Source organism: Epinephelus moara, chromosome 3, assembly GCF_006386435.1.
Source record: "Epinephelus moara isolate mb chromosome 3, YSFRI_EMoa_1.0, whole genome shotgun sequence".
Classification (NCBI taxonomy): Eukaryota; Metazoa; Chordata; class Actinopteri; order Perciformes; family Serranidae; genus Epinephelus; species Epinephelus moara.
The window spans coordinates 31,875,158-31,898,575 of NC_065508.1; the positions used below are offsets into that span (position 1 = coordinate 31,875,158).

General features: G+C 40.5%; 1 protein-coding gene across 2 annotated transcripts; it reads left to right on the forward strand.

The window, feature by feature from the left end:
* Nucleotides 1-2,189: 2,189 nt before the first annotated feature.
* tbc1d8b (TBC1 domain family member 8B) lies at nt 2,190-22,290 on the forward strand. Of its 2 annotated transcripts, XM_050040313.1 has the most exons (21): nt 2,190-2,450; nt 5,225-5,335; nt 5,969-6,087; nt 6,474-6,699; nt 7,600-7,840; nt 8,392-8,599; nt 8,724-8,891; nt 8,987-9,148; nt 9,452-9,602; nt 9,805-10,019; nt 13,056-13,173; nt 13,264-13,549; nt 13,641-13,770; nt 13,850-13,948; nt 14,031-14,099; nt 14,207-14,447; nt 15,758-15,823; nt 18,368-18,460; nt 18,622-18,669; nt 18,776-18,873; nt 18,993-22,290. In XM_050040313.1, the coding sequence occupies exons 1-21, from the start codon at nt 2,324-2,326 to the stop codon at nt 19,458-19,460; spliced, it is 3,444 nt and encodes a 1,147-aa protein (XP_049896270.1). In that variant the 5' UTR covers nt 2,190-2,323; the 3' UTR covers nt 19,461-22,290. The 2 variants fall into 2 exon arrangements, with proteins under 2 accessions (XP_049896270.1, XP_049896271.1); XM_050040314.1 differs by lacking the exon at nt 18,368-18,460.
* The last annotated feature ends 1,128 nt before the right edge of the window (nt 22,291-23,418 follow it).

Consider the following 23,418-nt stretch of genomic DNA (forward strand, 5'->3'; position numbering starts at 1 on the left):
GGGGGGTTTCCAGAGAGCAAAGAGTTAACATAACGGTTTCGTTTCAACCATGACTAGCATACGTTGGAAATTAGTCATGCTGAAATTGCAGCATATTATATTTTATAACCTTTATTTCAACCGGACATTCATAATTTCTTACCGCTCATAGCTCCTGTAATGTGAACCTCTGAGGACCTCACTTATTCATTAAAGATAATATGGAGGAGTCAAAGGTATAATATGTTAAAAAAAAAAAATCTTTAGTGTTATGTCGTACCCCCAAGCACATAATGAGGCACATGTAATGTGTGAGTATTTTATACAGTTTGTGGTGCCAGCAGAGGGTGTCAAGATGACTTTCTCTTTTCACTGCAAAAGAATCAAGACGGGCTCCAAGAGCTCAAACAGGACCTCTGCTGTCCAAATGAAGTTATTACAAACCGTCCTCAGTCAGAAAGTGAGTCCTTTTTCTTGTACTGTATGGTCCAAAATATGTCCAAATAATTGGGACTGGAGCTGTTTCTCTTGGTTTGGGCCAGCCCCCCTTTGTTCCAAGTAAAGGACACCTTAATGCTAGCCACACTGGTATTTTAACATTGCACTAGTCTCCCAACAGTTCACTGTTTGGTGGTGGTGGCACAATCTTATTTTTCACTCCATTACTCAAATCATTAAAGTGTCAGTGGACAGACATTTATTCTTGGGATCTGTCACCAAGACCTGCTGATGTTACTTTCAGTGTTTACATTACATTTAGGACCCACTGGGTATTTCACCGCATAAGGCAGTTTGCAGAATGAGGTTCAGTGGGTACTGAAGAAGCCTTTAGTGCCAAGCAAACTGATAAATATAGTCATTTAGATATGGACAGTGGTGCTATAGGGATGCTGCTGATAATGCAGTGTGCTGTAATTACCTCCCCTACAGTGTAGATACTGTAACGCTCTGTCTGCTCCTTGGTTTCTGAGATACCAAATGTAAATCTTTGAATTTATTTAGCAGCAGCATAAACACAACACTATTCAGGCAATTTGTAAAAGTTTAAAAAATATACACCATTACAGCGAAAACATAAAATAAAATAAAATCAAATAAAAAGATTGCGATGGTCACCATAGTTCCAGTGTAACTGTAAGGCTAATGACTTTGACACAGAAGATCTGTGGTTCCATTCCCAGTNCTTGGTTTCTGAGATACCAAATGTAAATCTTTGAATTTATTTAGCAGCAGCATAAACACAACACTATTCAGGCAATTTGTAAAAGTTTAAAAAATATACACCATTACAGCGAAAACATAAAATAAAATAAAATCAAATAAAAAGATTGCGATGGTCACCATAGTTCCAGTGTAACTGTAAGGCTAATGACTTTGACACAGAAGATCTGTGGTTCCATTCCCGGTCAGGGCGACATAACACATATCCTTAATACTGCTAGCCTACCTCAGGATGAGTGGAACCACAAACGCAAGAGTCATACTGGCTCAGATGTTGCCTGGGTCAACAAGGTCCATGTCAGGTGTTGGGGAACCAGGGCAATCTGATGAGAAATGGACTAATGGAACAAGACAGAGATGGACTAGAGCAGAGAATATGGAACGATTGGGATACTATTATACTAACCCTCTGAAAGTTAGCTGGATGAAGTGAATTTAGTACAACATATTGTCCCCACAAGGTACATAACTGAGACCAATCAGTCAAGATCGAGGCGACACAGACAGAAGTTAGTCAACTCTCAGAGCTACAGAAAGGTGTGGGACAACATCAGGAAGAAGGTCTTCCTCACCTCCTCCCCCTCCCCCTGTCTGAGAGGGGGATTATGAATAAAAAAAAACCAATACATATGTATATCTTTATATATTGTTTTGTTATTAAAAGTGCTCAAGTGTGTACGTTTAGGATGTGGAAATGACTATATAATTTGATTATTGTATTGGTTATTATAATCATTAGATTATAATAATTCTATCATCATGTTACAATAATTAACCTATTTTAAATATTGCATCTTGGATGAAAAAGAAAAAAAACATTTTTAATTTATTTAAATTTAATTTAATTAAAGATATAATAAAAATGAATTAATTAACTATTCAGTATTTTTCCCTGATTTCATTCATGAAATAGCAGGTCCCTGAGAATGAATCTCCTGGGACCGCCTTCTCTTCAGAAACTACAATCCCAGAATGCCTTGCAGCTTTGGCAGCATTTCTTGTCGACGTGGGAAGGGAGGGATTCGGACACAAACAAATGTGCACGGGTTTGATGTCGGGCTACGTTACCGATAACCGTGACATGTCAGGTGGATTTGATAGATAACTCCATGACCTTTCAAACATGTGGCTCAAACCGGATGAGATTCTGCTGAAAAACGCGTTTAAATTATGGGTCACCGAGAAGGATAACGAGTATTTCGTACTGCAAAGGAGACGAGGGTACGGAGAAGGTGGAGGCGGTCTGACAGGTAACGTTAGCGGTTTTGTTCTCACCTCCTCGCGTGTGTAGGACAGCCGCTGCAGCTTCGCCAAATCCAATTAAAACAAACTAGTTATTAACGGGTTAACTCGCCATACGTTTGCATAGCTAACGTGCTGCCTGCCTCGTATAGGGCGGGTGCTGCTGTGTAGCCTACCCGTCCTCTGAAAAATCTCCTCATAGCAACAGGTATAAGCCTGGTGTCACAATTACATAAGTCCGTTTAGATAGTGAACAGCTGGTTTCTTCTGTTGACACGCCAGCCTGCAAGAGTGAAGGTCTCTTTGAGTGTACGTGTCAGTGTATTAGCTTTTTTGGTGTGTTTCATGTTTGTGTCACCACAGAGTTGACAGGGAGGTTACATGGAGAGAAAGTCTCCACAGTTATTTCCATTTCCTGCAGATTTTGCTGCCCGTGATGCCTGTGGTTACGTTACAGGATGTACATGGGCCTAAAAACTTTGAGCAATTGTTGAGTCGGATTTACACCCAAGTCACATCATCAGCTGACAAACGCACTGACAATCATTATGTTAGAGTGGCTATGTTACAGATTTTTACCAGTTCATTTCTGAAGGGAACATGCAAGCACTCATATCTGGTTGTTGTGTGTCAGTCCAGTCACTGAGTTTGTGAACATTTTCACCACTCTCTCCCTGAGGCTCGAAATATTACAGAAAACCCTTGAATTTATAATGTCACTGCAATGTCAGGGACTGCTGCTCCCCGGACAATAAATGTGTCAGCGAGTTTGTGCAGACATTGATGCTTATATGAGTTGTCACACTGTAATTTAGGTTATATCATAGCCTTGCTGAAATGAGATGCAGTATTTTTAGCATGGAGGGAAAACCACAGCAGTTGTTTTTACAGACTAGGGCTGCAGCTAGTGATTTATTATTATTTTTTTTTAATATTAATTAATCTGTCAATTATTTGCAACAGTCTACAGCCTAAAGATATTGAATTTACAATGAACGAGGGGCAAAGTCACACATTTGAGAAGTCAACACAAGTTTTCCTTGTTGAATTACTTTGTTAATTGTCAAAGTGGTTGTTAATTAATATCCTAATGATCAACTATTTCAGTCATCAGCAAATTATTCAGCCCCCAAACTCTCTATCTGTGTGTGTGTTTGTGTGTGTCAGGGTGATATCAAGGTATTACGATATACACCAGGGTATTTAGAAATCCTGAAGTTATGATTGTCATAACAGTCAGAAATAGACACTCCTCTTTCTATTAAACTGATGCGGAGATGCAGTATTGATGCAGTGTATTGTAGCGCACAGCACACTCCACCAGAGGTCAGTCTCTTCTGATGGAACAGGCAGCTTAGTTGAGAAAGATGGCGGCTGCGAGTGGTAGGGATAACGTTACAGGACTAGTTAAAAAAAAGGAAAAATGCCTCTGCTGTTTGTGAATATTGCCATATATAACCTTAATTTGAGATGACTTCTTTTAACTACAAAAGCAATTTATTGGCCGCATGTCTGTATTCAACATATCATCTTCATTCAGCCCACTAATGTGTCAGAAACTGCAGCGGCAACAAGGGTCATCAGGTTCTCTAGCAAGTAGGGTGCTTATTTCCTATCTCTTCTTTGTTCTGTGGGCTAACTATTTAAATCTAGCAAGTAGGCTAATTGCACATTAGAAACACAGCATTGTAGACTAGACAATGACATACATGCTACAATGTCTTCCATCACCAGTAGCCTTTACAGTGTGCACCCTCAGGTCCTCACCCCAAGTGAGTCTTTGATGTAGACACAACTTTGTGTTGACCTAATTGCATGACATCCTTCACTGACATGGATATTTGAAAACCATTGTCACCTGCCAATATTGAAATGTTGCTTGTAATACCAGCAATGATTGTAGCCCACGGTTTCCAAGCACATGCCACAGCGTGACAGCCGTGAGGTCATTGATAGATAATTAATGATAATGAGTGGTGTTCTAGCTGAAGACAAAAGGCCCGATGTCCTGCTTGGCTGGTTTAATGATAGTGGAGGTTAAATACTACCTGATGGTAAATGGCATGATGCACTTGAAGCCCCCTCCAGCTCAAGAGCCTTTTATGTCTGAAGTATCTTTTATGTGTTTAAGTCTATGCTCCACTGTATGATATTGTTCTACATTGATGGGAGCATAAATTATGCAAAGTGTGTTTGATTCTTTACTCCTGGGCAGCTCAGTAGTAGAACATGTGGAGAGCAGCCTCATCAGGAGGCAGACCGGAATAATGCTGATGCAGTGCATGAGTGTGGTTTCACTGCGACCTTGTTAATTATTCATGGAGGGCATGTCAGCGAGAAGAAGTTATAAAGGTAACAGATTTGGCTAATTTTAGTTGTGTGGCTGTGACGTGGACCTGAGGGACATTTTATGTCTACACTGTCAGTATAAGTAGCCTATAAAGGAATAGTCCGTGATTCAAGTATAAATAAAAGATTAACAGGTCTTTTGATACACGCCTAACAGTAGACAGTAGCTTAATTAGCTGAAGTCATTCATATTTTCTGATGCTGTCAAATGATCATTTATCAGTAAATACAGCATCTAAACACTGTTGCGATTAGCTAACAGTCACAGGGATTGGTCAGTGGTCAAAAAATCAGACCTTTAATCAAAAGTAGGTTTTTGGTTCTTATTTTCCTAAATGTCATATAAAAATCTGATTTGTCTTTTGATTTTCAAAGGCATCATATGGCTGGAGGTCAGTGATGGTTAAAAATATGAATGTACTGTATGTTGCAGGCCTCCTTGTGGGAACTCTGGACACTGTGTTGGACTCCACATCCAAAGTTGCTCCCTACCGCATTCTGCACCACACACCAGACTCACAAGTGTATTGGTCCATAGCATGCGGTATGTCACTGTATTTTCTTCTTATTCTGACAGACATTTCATTGGTGGTGTCAAGATGATTAGGTTTTCAAGAATATTAATTGCAAAATGTCTTTGTTTATTGCATATGAAGTCACATGTTAAAGTTGCATAAAACAGTAACAGGTAAGGTTGTCCAGAAAAATCCAGTCAGACTCACAGTGAAGCCAATATTTCCTGAATCCACACTGAAGATAAAATTTAAAATTTTAAGGGCGGTAACTAATTATTTTTATTATTGATTAATCTGCCCATTATTGTCTCTCATTAATCATTTCGTCAATATACTGTAATGACAGAAAATATTTTTTCAAACCAACAGTCCAAAAGTCCAAGTCTATTGAGTTTATATCATGTGTGACAAAGAAAGCATCAAACTCAATTTTAAGAAACCAGCAAATGTTCAGCTTTTGTGCTTAAAAAAAAAGACCAAAAGGATTTTTCTGTGAGCAAAATAGTCACTGATACTAATCATATCGGTCACTTACGACTCTTTTAGCTATAAAAGAATCACTTTTTCTCCAGAGATAAATAAAACAAACGAAAAACAACTCACAAACATGATATTTGACAGTTGAGTTTTGTATGTTTTTTCCGCTCTTGACTTCCGGTCAGGTGTCACCAAAGAGGAGATTGTTGAGCACTGGGAATGGCTGCAGCAGAACATCATGAGGACTCTCTCTGTATTTGACTCCAGCGAAGACATCACCAGCTTTGTACAGGGCAAGATTAGAGTAAGAACTTATGAAAATCTTTTTTCTATTTTTTTTTTTTTTTTACTGGGTATTCAGTCAGAACAACCCACACAATTTATATGCCTACACCTTAATCTCTTAGCAGAGTTGCACTCGTAATGCTATAAAATACTTTATATGATAATGGTCTCTTGGTTCTTGTAAAACAGTAATCTTTTATTGTCATTTCCTTAAACCTGATGATTTGGATTCATTTTTCTGGCAAAGTAAGTGTGCGTTTTGCCACCAAGAGCAACACCTTTGTGATTACATGCAGCCTTTTTTTTAAATGGTCGATATAAGATATTGATTCCAGCTGCTTTAAGGAAGATGATGTCCCATTGTCACCCTCAGTGTACAGTAACCCTCGATGTCTACTCTGTTAGGGTCTTATTGCTGAGGAAGGGAAGACATCTCTGGTTCTGGAGGAAGATCCCGAGAAGTTCCGTGAAGCACTTCTGAGGTTTGAGAAGTGGTTTGAGCTGCCTTCGGAGGAAAAGCTGGTCACATATTACTCATGCAGCTACTGGAGAGGCAAAGTTCCCTGCCAGGGCTGGCTCTACCTCAGCACCAACTTCCTGTGCTTCTATTCATATCTGCTGGGAGCTGAAGGTAAGACATCTCTGTGCTATTTGTCAAAGTGGAAACAGATAACCTAATATAGTTACATTTTGTGTAGTTTTATAGTTATTTTATTACCTTTTATAGATATATCAATATCATTATATGCCCTATAATATTTTGCAATATCGATATCGAGGTATTTGGACAGAAATAATGTGCTATTTGATTTCCTTACTGTGGTTGTTTGGTTTCTGCTACTGGTGATAGTAACTGCAAAGAACTTATATTATACTCTTTGGTAACTGAGGATAGCTACCAATAGGTTCTGCCAAAAACAAAAATGCTATCCTCTTCCTGTTTTGGTTTCACAATGGTCAACACACTTCGAATCTAAATGCTGATGGCGCTGTTATTCAATAGCCATTCTCTTGTGCAGCTGACATTTACTTCATAATGAATCAGTTAAAGCAACTAAAAAAATAACTTGCCTGTTTGAAGTTTAACACGAGTTTGCCGTTTGTCTTGCTAATTATGATTTGTGGTAACAAAGACTGTGGCAGCTCCCACTCGGCTTTTGAAGGAGTTCAAGGTAATTACAGGTCTCATAATTTTAAAAAAGCCATTATAGCAGACCTCATAGTTGGGGCAGACTTGATAAGTGGATAATGGATAACACAGAATTTAATGACACCAAGTGACATTTTAAGAGTTTTCACAATGATGCTCTTTCATTTTTTTTTGACATCAGCATTTCATAATGCCACCATGCAGTATGGTGTTACTGCAGTGCCTCTCATGTATTTAAATTTTTGACAAAGTGGACTTTGTCGGACAAAAAGAAAACCGGATTGCATAATAATAATTTTCCCATTTGTTCAAGATCTTTGTCCTTGCAGCTGCAAGTCTTAATCACTGATTTAATTTTCATGTATTGTGATGACTCAACAGTGAAACTGATCATCTCCTGGGATGAGATATGGAGGCTGGAGAAAACCTCCAACGTTATCCTGACTGAGAGTATCCATGTCTTGGCTCATGGGGAGGACCACTACTTTTCCATGCTGCTGCACCTTAATGAAACATTTATTATCATGGAACAGTTGGCTGACTACTCCATCAAGCGCCTTTTTGATAAAGAGGCCTTCCAGAGAGAGCCGGCGCTTTCCGACCCCCTGCAAATTACCAAGAGGTACTGTCTGTCTGCTGCACTGCACAGCTTTACATGATCCTGTTAGTGCTGGCTGCCAGCTTTAAGAAGCAGGGTAAACATAAAGTCTGACTCGAGTCAGAAAGCGTTTGTTTTTCTGTTAACCTGCCTGGAGGGGCAGGTTGGTCATACATAACACTACCAAAATCAAAGTGCTGTAGTTGTTTACTTTGACAGTTTTTTAAGTAGATGTTATTATAAATTCTAAATGCTGTAATTTAAGGTCGTAATGATACAACAGGACAAGTTAGACGCTGACCTTATACAAAAATCTACCTGTTCATACTAAGATATACAGTATATGCAATAATATATATATTATAATTTTTCAGTGCCTTAAAGATTAGTATGTGGCTGACAGTCAAGAGAGTTTACTGTGAGATTGTGTGTGTGTGTGTGTGTGTGTGTGTGTGTGTGTTAGAGAGAGAGAGAGGGAGAGAGTCTAGAAGATGCTAAAAGGATCTTCTTGGAAAACTTTAACATGATGTTCTGCTCATGACACTATTTTCTGCCTCGTAATACTTACCCCACAGAGGCCTAGAAGCTCATGCAAAGAGTGAGCAGTTCCGGACGTTTTTCAGGCTTCCAAAAGAGGAAAACCTGTTAGAGGTGCACGAGAGCTTCCTGTGGGTGCCCTTCAGCCATTTTAACACACTCGGCAAGATCTGTCTGTCCGAGAACTACCTGTGTTTCGCCAGCCAAGATGGAAGCCAGTGCCATACCATCATTCCAATGCGAGAGGTAAAGTGAAACTGGATTGATTAAAAACACTGCCAGTAAATTCTCAGATAGCACCCTGCAAACTGATGACTAGCAGAAAACTTCAAAGGTGGCTGTCCTGTCTGCCAACGTTGCCTTCTTCCAGGTTGTTAATGTTGAGAAGCCTGACTCCAGCAGCAGGGCTATAACGGTGTGTGTGCGTGGCAAGAGGGCGCTGCGTTTCTCTGAGGTGCGGGACTACCAGAGGCTTGCCAACACAATCCGTAGCAGGTGTGGGATTAGTGCCAGCCCTCAGCACTCTGCATCATCAGAGGTAACATGTTTTAACTGTTGTTTTATTTGTGCCCCTTTACTCTTGACTCACAGTTTGCTTTCTGACAATGAAAATTATGTATATTTATGACTAAGACCATACGAGGCGAGTGCCAGTCGCTCATCAACCACTTCGAGGACAACCCAGAGGACGTAACACTGATGGTGGGACAGAAAGGCAGCAGCAAGGCTGTGAGCACTGAGGCTCTCATGACTGTTTTCCACCCCCAGGATGTTGAAAACCTTGACCCCAAAATGGTAAATATCAGAGTTCTGCTCAAATGAAATGTAGCCCTTTTTTTCAGCAGCATTTTGTGGATAACCACCACAGTCACTTACAAAATCTGAGTGCATTACCTTGATGAATGTTTTTTAATGTGATGCACCAGAACCTTATTATGCTCTACAGAGTGGGGGTGTCTAGGTGGGTGTCTAATCAATTCAGGGTTGGACATAAATAAAGCATGCAGCATGCATCTGTTTAGAAATACAACCAGGTTTACCAGTGTTGCAGAGCATGTACATTAACACTGAGGTGTGTGCTACATGTGCATTTGACAGCTCAAGGAGAAGATGAAGGAACAGTCTTGGAACATCCATTTCTCTGAGTATGGACGTGGCACGAGCATGTTCTTCACCAGGAAGACTCGAGACTTGATCGTTCGTGGTGTCCCTGAGGCTTTGAGAGGAGAGCTGTGGATGCTTTTCTCAGGTATTTATACAGCTGACAATACTCTCACCATGGTATGTGCAGCAAGTCATATGCAGTGTCCATGATTTGCTAATGAATCCTTACATGATTGAAAGTGTTAAGTACTCAAGTGCTCCACAGCATAAATAATTAAGTGAACCATGGTTGTTGTGGGATCTGTGCAGCATGTGTTTTTGGACTGACTGTGGTTCTGGCTCTGTAGGAGCTGTGAATGACATGGCCACTCACCCCGGCTATTACACTGATCTGGTCGAACAGTCTCTGGGCACAAGCACTTTGGCTACAGACGAGATTGAGAGAGACTTGCACCGCTCTCTGCCAGACCACCCTGCCTTTCAGAGTGACACAGGAATCTCAGCTCTACGCAGAGTCCTTACTGCCTACGCATACAGGAACCCTAAAATTGGCTACTGCCAGGTACTTTGATTTCTTTCGTTTTTTTTTAACAGGAAAAGCTGCAATTGACTCTGATAACAGGAGCTCTTAGAGGTTTTGAGTAAATACAGTAATGCCTGGTACACACTACACAATATCAGCCTGATTTTAGCCCGACGCAGCGACGTACGGTGTCGGCATGGATCATGAATGACAATGAGTATTGTACCCGATAATCCATCGCTTTATCTCGTGTAGTGTGTCATAGGTAACGACAATCAACGCCACGTCTGGGACGCCTCATGACGTTCCAACAGAAAGTCTAGCATGTTTGATTTTCTTTTTGTCGTTCACGACTTCTCCCGTCACAGCCGTCACTTTGACCAATAGGAACACAGAGCGATCTGCTGCCGTAGACAACTGTATGACAACAACACCCCAGGGTTTCTAAAAAGGGAAAAATGCCGGTGTGAAACAGCAGAAGCACTTTATCAACCCGCTGAGTACTGCCATTAGCATCAAGCTAGCAAACAATGTTACTTCTTCATAATGGAGACGGACATAAAGTTATAAAATTAAAAAATAGTGGCTTTTACTCACCACAACTGCAGAGGCTACCAGCTTCATTTGAAACAGACTACATTATAAGCGGGACGTTATTTGTTTTTTCCTCTATATTTTTCTATTTTTACTCTCTATCTGCTCCTGTTTGCATTGATAAAGTAAATGCGTTGCACCATAATTTCAAACTTCCTGTATCTGTTTCAAATTAAAAGCCCCTTATAACTTCGGTTGAGAGAATCCCTTCATTTTTTTAAAGGCTTTTATTGTGAAACATTTGCAGGAACTTCTTGTGGAGGATTCAGTGACTTGTATGTTTGTGTACGGTACTTCAAATGTAGCTCCTGCCATCTGCTGGCACTTTTTACATTACTACAATAACATTTCGGCTGGCACATGAACAGACACAGTGACTGAAATAATAGTAATAAAAATAGGACAAGAATAACCCGATAATATCACACATGCCGTGAAAGACAATCGGGATGATTGGCATGGTGTGTCGCGTGTGTCGTCCAAGTCACGGCATGATTTTATGACTCCACAATCGCATAATGACTGTCGGAACTAGACTTACACTGATTTATGGGCAGTGCTCGGAATCAGGCCGGTTTTCCATGACCTGCGACCGGCCGGTCAGTCTAAAATATGCCGAAATAAAATGCAGGTCAAATTTCTGCCGCGCTGCATGATTGACATCCAGCAGCGCACACACACGCACATGTGCAACTCACGGCTTGGGCGATGTGAGGAAGTGAAACATGGGCAGCTTCTCACCTTAATCATTCACGCACACACATCAAAAGAAAGAAGGAGAAAGTTGTTAATTGTCCTTAATTTTGAGCTCTCACTGCTGCACTGTGCCGCTTGAAAGTGATGAGGCACATGTCCGTGTGCCGAAGATGCGCGTGTCCGCGCGCGCTTACTGGCGGGCGTGTCCTAAAGACCTGTGTGAATTTTCCACAGGAGATATTTTTACTTTTGTCTATTCAAGAAATTACCCACAAATGCTATATACCAAGAATTATTATTTTATTTATCCATGTTTTTATTTATGTATGTATTTTTACTTATTTATTTTACCTATACTATATTTGAGCAAAAAGGAAAATGTTTCTTAACCTGTGTCACTGTTTTTGTTTGTTTGTTTGAGATGATTATTGAAAAGCTGGTTGTATCTTGGTTAAAATGTTCTAATAAAGGAAAGATAGAAAATATTGCAATATCTTGTGTGCTGTAAAGTGGTTTGAAAAAAATGAAATCGGCCAAAATCGGAATCGGCCATCCAAACACTCGGAAATCGGTATCGGCCCAGAAAATTGTAATCGGTGCAAGTCTAGTTGGAACGGACAGAAATATGGTGTAGTGTGAACCAGGCACAACAGTCATTAGCCAATTACTGTATGTAGTTTGTTATCACAGATAATTATTTGATGTATATGAAAAACATGCACACACAAATACATAGTTACCAGTGAGTGTTCAGTCTAGAGGTCAGCCGATTTTATAAAGGCTGTTAAAACAAAGATGGTTCGGAACAGGAAAAAGCTGATAGCTGATTTATGGGCCAATATCCCCCCACCCTCTGTGGGAAAAATTAAAACATTTGACAGTGTTGAAAATATTCTACTGTAATTTGTACCAGTATACTTTAGAGTGGAGTCATTTTGTGTTTTCAGAATACTACAAATACTTTCTCCATGATTCTTAAAACACAAAGAAACAAGACTAGATCAGAGCCTAGTATGTGGCTGGGCTATGTATAAAACCCTAGAGGGCTTTTAATTTGAAACAGCAAGTGGAGGCAGTCACTCAGTTACAGATTTTGCTCTGGTGCAATAGTGAAAAAAATCGCAGTAGCAAAAAATTGATGTAAATACACGTTAAAATGAAGAGCAGTACATTTAGACACAGCCTCACAGCAGAAGGGACCTGCTTTCTCTGGAGATGAACCCACTGATCCGCTGCTTTTTGCTCAATTTAACACAGCCCTCTTCTCTTGTGCTCCGGTAGGTGATGTATGTCCGTTAGCAGCCATTGGCCACTAACAGTGCAAAGTTCGTCTGATAGTGATAGTTTATAAACTGTTGAGCTCTAGTCCAGTCAGTTTGCTCTTATGATCATCTCATCTCTTCATTTGTATTGGTAATTAAAGTGAAATTATCCTTTTGTTTTTGCTCTTTGTACCATGACCTCATCACCTCACCTGTCACAGTTAGACTTCAACAAAAACCCTTATGGTTTTAAACCCCTGCACCCTTTGCTGTGATTGGTCATTCATGACATTGAGGAGTGAAGCAGCTCTGAAAAGCAGAGGTGATTTTTACAAAAGGCCAAGTACTTTGAAAAAATGGCTGTGGCGTTTACAAAAGGCCACAACGTGATCTGAAACCATTGAAAACATAAAGGCACTGATGCTCTGAAAAATGTACCTTTTTGACACACACACCTTTATACTGTCATCCCCCCTCCAGTTAACCCTATTCTTACATCAGGACTGTCCTTTTTCCTATTCAGGCCATGAACATTCTCACTTCAGTTCTCCTGCTTTACGCGAAAGAAGAGGAGGCTTTCTGGCTTTTAGTGGCCGTCTGTGAGAGGATGTTGCCAGATTACTTTAACCGCCGAATTATTGGTGAGAGTGGAAGCATTTCTCATACTGTTTCTGCTGGTAATTTTAAGACTTGTGAAGTTGCACTCTGAAAAGTTGCCGATCTTTCTTCAGGTGCTCTGGTCGACCAGGCGGTGTTTGAGGATCTGATTCGAGAAAACCTCCCCCAGCTGGTGGAGCACATGACAGACCTGAGTTTCTTCTCGTCCGTGTCCTTGTCCTGGTTCCTCACTCTCTTCATCAGTGTCCTGCCAATAGAGAGCGCTGTGAACGTGGTAGACTGTTTTTTCTACGACGGCATAAAGGCCATTCTTCAGCTTGGCCTGGCAGTGCTGGACTACAACATGGAGGCGCTGATCAGCTGCCATGACGATGCAGAGGCCGTCACCATCCTCAACAAGTCAGTGTGAATACGAACAAGGCAGGACCGATGTATTTCAAACATGATTACCGTGTAAATGATTTTCTGTCTTTCTTTAATGTTATTTCAGATTCTTTGACAGTGTGACAAACAAAGACAGTCCCTTGCCTCCAACAGTGCAGCAAGCTTCAGTCAGCAATAATGATAAGGCATCTCACTTCAATGTGGATATCAGTGAGCTGATCCGAGAGGCCTACGAGGTACTGCGTTTTTCTGTGGCTGTTTTAGTCCTTGTGATGTCGGTGTTGTGTTTGATTTAACTAATTGTGCTTCATTTAGAAATATGGAAATATCCGTTCAGAGGAAGTCGAGAGTTCACGGAAAAGAAACAAACTGCATGTGATCCAGACACTGGAGGATACAACCAAACAAAATGTGGTGAGTGGCCATTGAGTTTACAGTAGTTGGTGTGCTTGAATTATAACTGTGATGGTAAGGATGCATTAAAATGTATTTTCAGATTCGGGTGGTGTCCCAAGAAGTCAGACTCAATGCCTCACATCTTGATGAGCTTTATAACTTGTTCAAAGTAAGTCAGAGACACGATACAGTAGCTTCAGTGTCGTCATACATAAATGTTAACTGTCATTATAAAAAAGGAGATGCGTCAAGTCTTTATTTATTTTCTGTTTTCAGCGGCAGCATTTCCTCTCTTGCTACTGGACAATGAAGAGCCCGGCTCTGCTCCATCACGACCCCAGCCTGGCCTATTTGGAGCAGTACCAGTTGGGTTTCCAACAGTTCAGCGTGCTCTTCTCCCTGCTGGAGCCCTGGGCTTTCTGCACCACCAAGAGCACACTCTCCCTCTGGGTCTTCCGCCTGATAGACGAGAACCAGGACGGCCTCATCAACTTTAAAGAGTTCTGCTGTGCGCTTGGTGAGTTTACTTGCTCCCTGCTCTCCACTAAGGCCCCGATCAGACAGAGCACATTTGGCAGGTTGCAAAATGTAAGGCCTGCCACACTGCATTTTGTCGACACCTGCACCGACCAGACAGAGCGCTTTTTGCAGCTTGCTGCAATTTTTTTGTTGTTGTTGCTAGGCAACCATGGAATCACCTCTCCTTAGCCACTGTTTTGCTGTGAAGTAAACTCACAGATTGTTCCTTAAAATCTATATTAAAAATGGACAGGCAGAGGGCAGTTGCTCTGGCTATGATTGAGGTTGAGAGTTTGTTCCCAAATACTACGCTGACACAGGAAAACGGAGATCCGTCTGGGTACATGAGACCCTCAGAGAGAAGGAAATCATGGGTAGGGCTGTCGCAGTGATGGAATTTCCCCTTCTTTGATTAAGGGTGGCTCAACAGTGCTATATATGGCATTTCCACCATTTTTTGATGTTTTTGCACATTTCATTTATCCTAATTTTACTGCTTTGTAAATAAGCTTTATTGTGAGACAATCCTTAGCTATATAGTTGCTCCTTAAGTGACAAAGATGACATAGTGTTAAATCAAATTGAGTACTTGTGGCAATGAGGTGCAATAAGGGTTCAGCATTTTTTCTGTTGCAATGCTTTGGTTGCAGAAGTAATAATGTCAACACACAGCAAAGTACAAACTTGCTCTTGCCCTTGCTGTGGATGAAGAGAAGGCTGGAGCACTTAGGGAGAGAGGATGGGCCTGCTGGTCTGTGTGGATTCAATATTTAGTTCTCCCACATTGTTGTTCAGCGATGTGACGGTTGGTCTCTGTGGTATTTCCCAACCCTCCTCGAGTGGATGGCCGGATAAAAATTAACATTCATTGACATCAAATTTGGCAAACGTGCCATGCTCAGCGTAGAATATAAGCTCAGTGCCTGTTCGCACTGGCATTTGTAGCATGGTGTAATATTAGGTGCTCCCATGGGGATAAAACAAACATGAACATAGAGGTAGTAGTGGTTGCTTACTATCCCCTGTTTGGCTTGTTATTGCAACAGCCCTAATTCATGGGAAGTACCACCAACTAGTCCAGGAGCTTTGCCTGGATGATTTATAGAATGGTAAAATGTCAGAAAGTACTCGAGGCTACGATTTGTTCAGATACATCTTGCAACTTGCCTAGAGCTAGCAAAATGTTTCACTCTCACTGAAAACAATTTAAAAAAGCTGCTTCAAACTACTAAAATGTTGATTGGGGCTTAATGCAGCCTTTAACCTCAGTATCCAAACTGCTATAACTTCTAATTGCTTCTCCCACAGATACTTTGTACAGTGGATCATTCACAAATAAGCTGAAATTCCTCTTCAAGCTGCACCTTCCACCAGGTGAGTGATGAACAATATATAACGATTTACCTTTTCATATATGATGACTCTAACCTCTGAGCGTTTGTGTCTCAGTCACATCTGTCTGTCTCTTGTACACTGGAACAGATTTGTACCAGTGTACCTTCAGCTTCAACCTCTGACTCATTTCCCTCATATGTCCACAGTGCTGATGTACTCCTACAGGTTCAAAGTTCAAGTGCAGCACATGTTTTCAGACTGGATCCTTCACATTGTCTATATTCTACCTAACATGACAGCAGTAACACAACAGCAGCCGCCTAAAGTAGAACACAAGGTCAGATAGACATCAGTCTTTGGTCTACAGGGCTTGAAAATGTATGAGTTGTCATTTCAATGATCCAGCCCATAACTTAGCGTTTGTCAAGTGAGCACGTTGCCTGGGGGCAGAAACTGTCCTTGAATGTGCGGCTCTTGTCTGCATGATGTGGCAGTGCGTGCTCGAAGGCTGGGGTAAGAATAGTCTATGCTGGGTGAAAGAACTTTGCCATGGCAACGATGGGTGTAAGGAGCTGTAAGGGCATTTTGCAGCGGGCTAGCTTCTCTATAAAGAAGGTCCGTGATGAGGATGGAGTGCTCAAATTACAACTGACAGCTTAGCAGCAGAAGAGCACTGAGTCACCGTTAGTGATGTGCCAGGCCTGTAAACGTCAAGCAGCACAGCTTGTTTTATGTCTCGTGGAGAGTGCACATTGCTTCAGCACCAAGGACAGGTCCCCAGTACTGAACCCTGACACACTTTAATCAACATCACCTGTGACATAGCTATAAAGGCCTGAGCACAGGAAGGTGTGTTGGCCCAGTATGCTGTCTGAAAAGTGGCCAGCATTTTTGTGATCATCTTACCTGGACAGTGAGATTTATTATGCACAGCAATGTCTGAGGCTGATATTTAAGTATGGAGTTTAATGAAATGGACCATTTGTTGTTTGCTTCTTGTGTGAAAGTAAAGAGTGCTGTTAAACCAAATCGACATCTGGGATGTCCCCATGGCTGCCATCACAAGACATCTCCACACACACTACTTGTTTTGTTTACTTTTCTTTTTTTATGATGCAAAATATCCAGTCATTACCATTTTTAAGAACACAGCGCTATGCCTTGTGGGACTTCCCTCGAGCAAAGTAGGCAGAGTTGTGGTCTTACGGAAAGCGTGCAGAGCGAGCTGCAAAAATCAACCACAGTGACCTCAAACACTTTCCGATTTCATGGTGGGAGAGCCCCGAGCCCTGGAACCGGGCCAAACACTCCATTGATCAAGGAAATGTGCTATTTAGAGCTGAGAGTCTGCAGGTTTTTCAGTTCAAACATAAAGTACAGCAGCCGTATTCATTCATCAGCTCCAATCAGAGAGCAGGGGCTACACGGTGACATCATCTGTGTGGTGACATCATCTGTGTCGTGATTGGTTGTAGACAAAAAGTCTTGTAGGTTGTGGCTACAGGTAGGAGTGATTAAATTATAACATCAGGATAGCACTTGCTATTAACAGTTGTAAATGTGGTGTATGAACATGATAGCACATTGCAAATAGACTTTTATAATCTGCAGTATCTTGTGTGCAAGTGGAAATTTAGTTTAAATGTTTTCACAGTTTATCATTAGTCATCTTGAGTACAGAGGTGATAATCTGATGAATTGTTGGCAGGGGTCACAGGTCACTAGAGATCCTCTAGTCTAGAAATGTTCAATACCTTTGATAGGCCCATTACATTTTGAATAAAATTTTAGATTTCAGGTTCAAATGTCAGCCTGAATCTGGCAATTAAGGAAATATCACCTCAATCACTTAATGTGTTCACAAGGACATGGGTTTTTAAGTATCCCGTTTGTGTTTTGCACATTTAAACACCATATCCTGACTATGATCATGACTCCGATAAGCTTCATCAGCGGGTTAGTCACGTCCATGTAAACACACTCATTAAGGTTTGCTCGGATCCTGAGTCTCAGGAGCAGATTTCATGTCACAGACACACACACACTGACCAACCTGGCAATCATTAGGCTGTGCCGCTTATACAGCATGAAGCTGTCAGGACAAATATAATGACACTGCTGGCTTGTGAGGGTAATTGTGTAATCTAGCAATGCAAACTGGCACGCATGCATGAATACACACACAGTCATTGGTGGGGGTTGGAGCACAGAATTATATCACATCTCAGATAATAGTAGAATTGGAAATTAAAATAACACAAGCAGGAAGTATTTTGCACGGGAATGCCTTATTTTATTTTTTAAAACAATACTCTTACTCTTGATTTACTTAGTTTGTTATATGAATGTTAACAGCACATTAAAATACTTTTAAATATAATGCAGTCCAGTACATAAGCTTTACAAAGATGTAGTCTATTTCAGGATTGTGAGAAGGGGTTACATTAGACTGTATGTAATAAACTGAATTCAGTGTATATGGACATCTGTGTTTTCTTTGATCAAATTCTTTAACATATTTCATCCTGTCACCTCTGTGTCTTCATCTTTCCTCTCAGTGTACTCACAGTCGGTATCTTCTAGCTTTCACAGGTAGTCCTGTGCACTTAAAGGAACAAAGAATCCAGCACTTTATTCCAGTGACTGAAGACTCTTCTCACTTGAGTAGACTCACTGGTTAGCCTCTTTACTCTTTCTTTTCCTTTATAACTCAAATTTCACTTGCACCCTTTCCTCCTCAATTCTGTCAGTCTGTCTTGATGCTTGCCTGATTGCCTTGAATGTTCGTGAAGCATTTCTCTGTTCAGTTTGTTCACATGGCTGCTTTTATGTTTCAGCATTTGATCTACCAGAAGATGGTGTGATAAGAAAAAGCCCTGAGAGAGGTGACATTTCATCCAAATTTATCACAAACACTCTATGGTTATGACCAAAAACTGTTGATGTCTTTGTTTTGGGTGATAGTTTACAGTTTGTGTGTGAAATTGACAGGTAGAGGAAAAGTGGACCTGCAGGCCTACCTGAAACAATGGCAAAATGAAATACTTAAGAAAGAGGAAACCATCAAGGACCTGCCCCGAATTAATCAGGTACATTAATCCATGTACTGTTTATTGTCTGAGGGGACCATGTTCAGGATTCAGCTTCACATTTTCACCATAAAACTCAATTTATCTGATGAAGTGCAACACATTTTTTTCTGTCTCAGACTCAGTTCATCCAGTTTTCCAAGACCCTGTACAACATCTTTCATGGCGATCCAGAGGAGGAGTCTCTGTACCGAGCCGTGGCTCATGTGACCAGCCTTCTCCTGAGAATGGAAGAGGTGGGACGGAGGCTGCAGGAGCCGAGCAGCCCGCCAGAGTCCACAGAGTCTGCCAACACTGATGATGCTGATGCTGCTGCTGCTGCTGCTGCTGCTGCTGCTGCTGCTGCAGAGTCTTCACCAGAAGAAGCTTCTGCCAGCCCGGAGAGCTCCGACACTACCAGCTCCAATACCAGTCAGGATGCAGTGTCCGACCTCACAGAGATGGAGTGGTCGTTTTCATTTGAACAGGTCCTTGCTTCTCTGCTCAACGAGCCGACCATAGTCAGCTTCTTTGATCGGCCCGTCGACGTTCACACTAAACTGGGACAAGCTAAGGTTGCCCAGCTGAAGCTAAAGGCGAACAAGTGAAAAGAACACATGCTTTGCTTCTGATTCAAACCCAGAAGTCACCATTAATTTCCTTTCTCCACTCGGATAGGGCAGCGATTTTTGGGCGAGGCACACAGTGAGATTACTGCTAAGGTAATATCATAAATGAAGAGGAGCGTCAGATGTTAAAATCTGGGGTGCAATGTGCGTGTGTGTGGGGCTCTGATGTTCGGCAACGATGGCTGATGAAACTAATAAGGCACAACATCTCTAAGACACTGTCTGACACCTTCAGTGCATTTTCATGTTAGACCTCTTTGCAGACATACTGTAGGCTGTTCCTCAGATCTGATTATGCATTTTTAAACTAGGTGATGAAATGTATTCTCTCATGTAGCCTCAGATTTTAAGTTTAAAATATTTTTCCCCATATGCCATGGATGACATACAGTATAGTTTTGTATTGTATACGGGACATGGAGTACTGTCCCCTTTATTTAGAAACATGACAGAAGTGTTTGTCCTTCACTCTGTCTCCGATGTCATGTCCGTAACAAACCACTTAGACAAGGTGACTGAGATTCCACAGGAATAGTCTCCCTCTGGATATCTTAATATATTTTCTCTCAGATTACTCATCACTGCAGTAGGTAGAGAGACAAACTGTAAATGCTAATGTGTCCTGTGACTTTAATGTCTCTCGTTATTAGGTAACATTAGTGTTATTCTGTAAACGTCGACTTATTGTGAGAAACACCAGCTTTCCAGTTGAAGAGGCACAGAGTACAGTAGTAAAATGTAAGTAAGGACAAGCAGTAGCGTTGTCCCTGGAAGCCATAAATTGATTTCAAAGATTTATCTGAATGAGGATGTCAGATGCATTTTATTGAGAGCTTGGACGATTCAATTATGGTGTTAGACATTTGCAATAATACACAAGAGAGGATGCCGTACTGCCACACTCGTCTGTCTCGTTCCTCCAATAGCAGCACACACAGTAACAATATTATAGCATGACTTAAAGTTTGTCATACTGGTCTGTAAAGGTAAAATACTTTAAATTCCACAGTGCTGCTGCAGGGAAATCTGCATCTGCTTCTGAACATGTGCTGTGTGTGATCGTCAGAGTGCGATTGGTCGATGTACTGTTTGCTTATGTCCGTCTTACTGTATATGTAGGATGTTATGCTCTAGTAGAAGTGCAGCATTTTGTACATAAGGATCAGTTCAATAGTCGTTTGATTATTGTATTTATCAGGCTTGTATTGATGTAAGATATGAGCTAGCGGACTGTTGTGGACACAACTTAAACCTTTTTGAAGGACATTTTGTTTTATCAAATCTCAGGGTGCAATTTGTGTAAAATAAACGGGAAAAAAGGGATATTTTTTCGACCTGGGATATATAAAGTATATATGACTGAGTTATACATAGCTTACAAATGTCTGTAACATTAAAATATAGAGCATGTGTAGCATAGTTACAGGATTTGCCACATTATGCTAGCCTTTAATAAACAGCAATTATTACTGCTTGCCTCAGAAAGCCAGATCTGACTTACAGTATTTCAGTTGTTTTGCTTCTTATCTGTGCATTTTCTGCCTCTTTGTGTTTGCTTTTATCTCAGTGAATCATTTGCACATTTGTTTGAGATTCACACGTCGTAGATATGCCTGTATCTCGGCCAGATCTCAAAGGCGTTGGATTCCAAAAGGTTGTGACCGCGTCAGCTGCAGCTCGTCATCTCCAGGGGCCAAATTCAAGAATTCACAGAGCTTTATATTTTGCTTGTCTTGGGAAAATGCTTCAGAAGCTCTTTAGGTGCAAGTGCAATTTTCTGTGTCCTACATTTTTATTATTCTGCCATTTGCTGGAAATGTTTTTTTTTTTTGTTTTTTTTTCACTTAAGATTTTAGGACGAATCTGAAATGTATTTCATAGTGTAATTATTAGGTCAAGATTGTTGAAGTGAGTTGTTCACACACTTTTTGGAACCGAAAAGTCCTGTCCCTTTTTACATGGCTAATGTAAAAAAAAAAAAAAAAAGAACATGAAAATAGAGCCCATTTATCTTGATATCTTGTCACTGACTTTATTTCAGTACTTAAAGGCACAAGGAAACAGAAGTGAGGGGGCAGAGCTTCAACAGGAGAGCTCAGCATCTCTGACCATGGTCTGGTTATTTCAGCATGACAGTTCCCTGGCAGCTTCATGCTGCATTTGTAACAATTCTGAAATTTCAAGAAATTATAACATACAAATTACAACCTCTTATCAAAGACTGCGTTGTAGTCCTTCTGCCAGGGTTCTGAGTTTTTCATTTCATTTTATTGCTGAATCTATATTTGATTATGTGATAATATCTTCAAGGTTAGAAATCATACAAAAATAAGTTTGCTCAAGAATTTTTTTGTTGATCTCCACTGGTGAATTACTATTACTATTTCTTTAGGCATAGCTTTTGGAAAATGGCACTTTAGATGACTTTTGTTGGCCCAAAATTAATGTGTGGTTTCTGCTTGGTGGGAAAAAAATGAAATGAGATGCCTTTGTGATAACAGTGGAGGGAAAATCAGACTGCTGAAAAATCTTCATCCCCCCCCGGCATGCTGTCAGATTTGTCATTAAGCATCAGAGTGTGAACAGTAGGCATGCCTAATGCTCTAGCTCCTGCATTACTGTATGATTAGTCAATTCCTTATATGTACAAGTGTGGTCTATAGCTTTAAAAGTCTGTATTTTTTGATTGAACGCTTGTTTTGCAAATTAAGTGAAGCACAGACATTTCTGTTTACTTGCTTGATTATGATTTTTTTTAATCTCCATGCAGAAGTACCAGAATAAAGAGTGATGATTCTATGAATAATAACATTTGGGTTATTCTGAGTGTTACTGGAAGCACTACACACCGACATGAATTGCAATGTGACTCGTGACATGTTAATTGATGCTTATTTTTTTGTATTTTACGATTTTCCTGTTTGGGATATCTGACAGTGAGGCGTGTTTTAATTTATCTATGCATATAAAATAGGGATAGTTATGTAGTGTGCTATTGTATAATAAATATAGTCATGGATGAATAATCACACTGTCATTATTGTGACATGTCCTGAGGATAAATAAGGACAAATTCAAATTTACTTTTTAAAAACATAATTTTTATGTCAACAAGGAAAGGAAGATGAGTCTATGTACAATGAGGGGCCTTTTAACCATTTCATAATCTGTCCATATACATATATATAGTTTTCTTTTACAATATCTGAAATAGATTCTAACCTACTACAGATATGTTTACCTATATCATGAAATCAGTAACGTCCATGTTCATGGAGTAATGCTGTTTTTATACCTCCGTGCCAGCAGCAGCCGTGGCTAGAGGCGTTATGTTTTTGGGTTGTCCGTTCCATTTTTGTGAACATTATATCTCAAGGAAACCTCAAGGTATTTTTTTCAGATTTGGCACGAACATTCACTTGGACTCAACGACGACTTGATTAGAATTTGGTGGTCAAAAGTCAAAGGTCACTGTGACCTCACAGAGCATGTTTTTGGCCAAAACTGAAAAATTCATATATTAATCATTTTAAAAAATCACAGAAATATCTAATAGGATAAAATTATCGAGGTCAGCTTCACTGTGACATCATAATGTTCTGCATCAAACACTTTTCTAGTCATTATTTAACATCATATCGCAGAAACAGAAGGAGAGACATTTGTTCCAATACTGAACTGGTGACACTAATCTTGGGTGCCCACCTGGAAACTGTGCTGATTGTATACTGTAGATCCTCTGTGCTGCCAGGGGGATGATGTGTGTGAAGCATCAACAGACATGGATGTAAACTAGTACAAGCTGACTGGGGTGCGGAGGCGTACAATCTCAAGGTGCTAATTCTAATTTGCTTATTTAGCATCAGTTCTCAAGCATCATTATTATTCATTTGGAGTTGTGTTTGTGTTTGCCTGGTGAATGTAAGTCCAATAACTA

Bases quoted from the DNA above. Each gene is read 5' to 3' on its own strand.
- tbc1d8b (XM_050040313.1), top strand. From the start codon at position 2,324: ATGTGGCTCAAACCGGATGAGATTCTGCTGAAAAACGCGTTTAAATTA. The intron at 2,451-5,224 runs GTAACGTTAGCG...TGTATGTTGCAG, and splicing joins AGGTGGAGGCGGTCTGACAG to GCCTCCTTGTGGGAACTCTG. The intron at 13,174-13,263 runs GTGAGAGTGGAA...ATCTTTCTTCAG, and splicing joins CTTTAACCGCCGAATTATTG to GTGCTCTGGTCGACCAGGCG.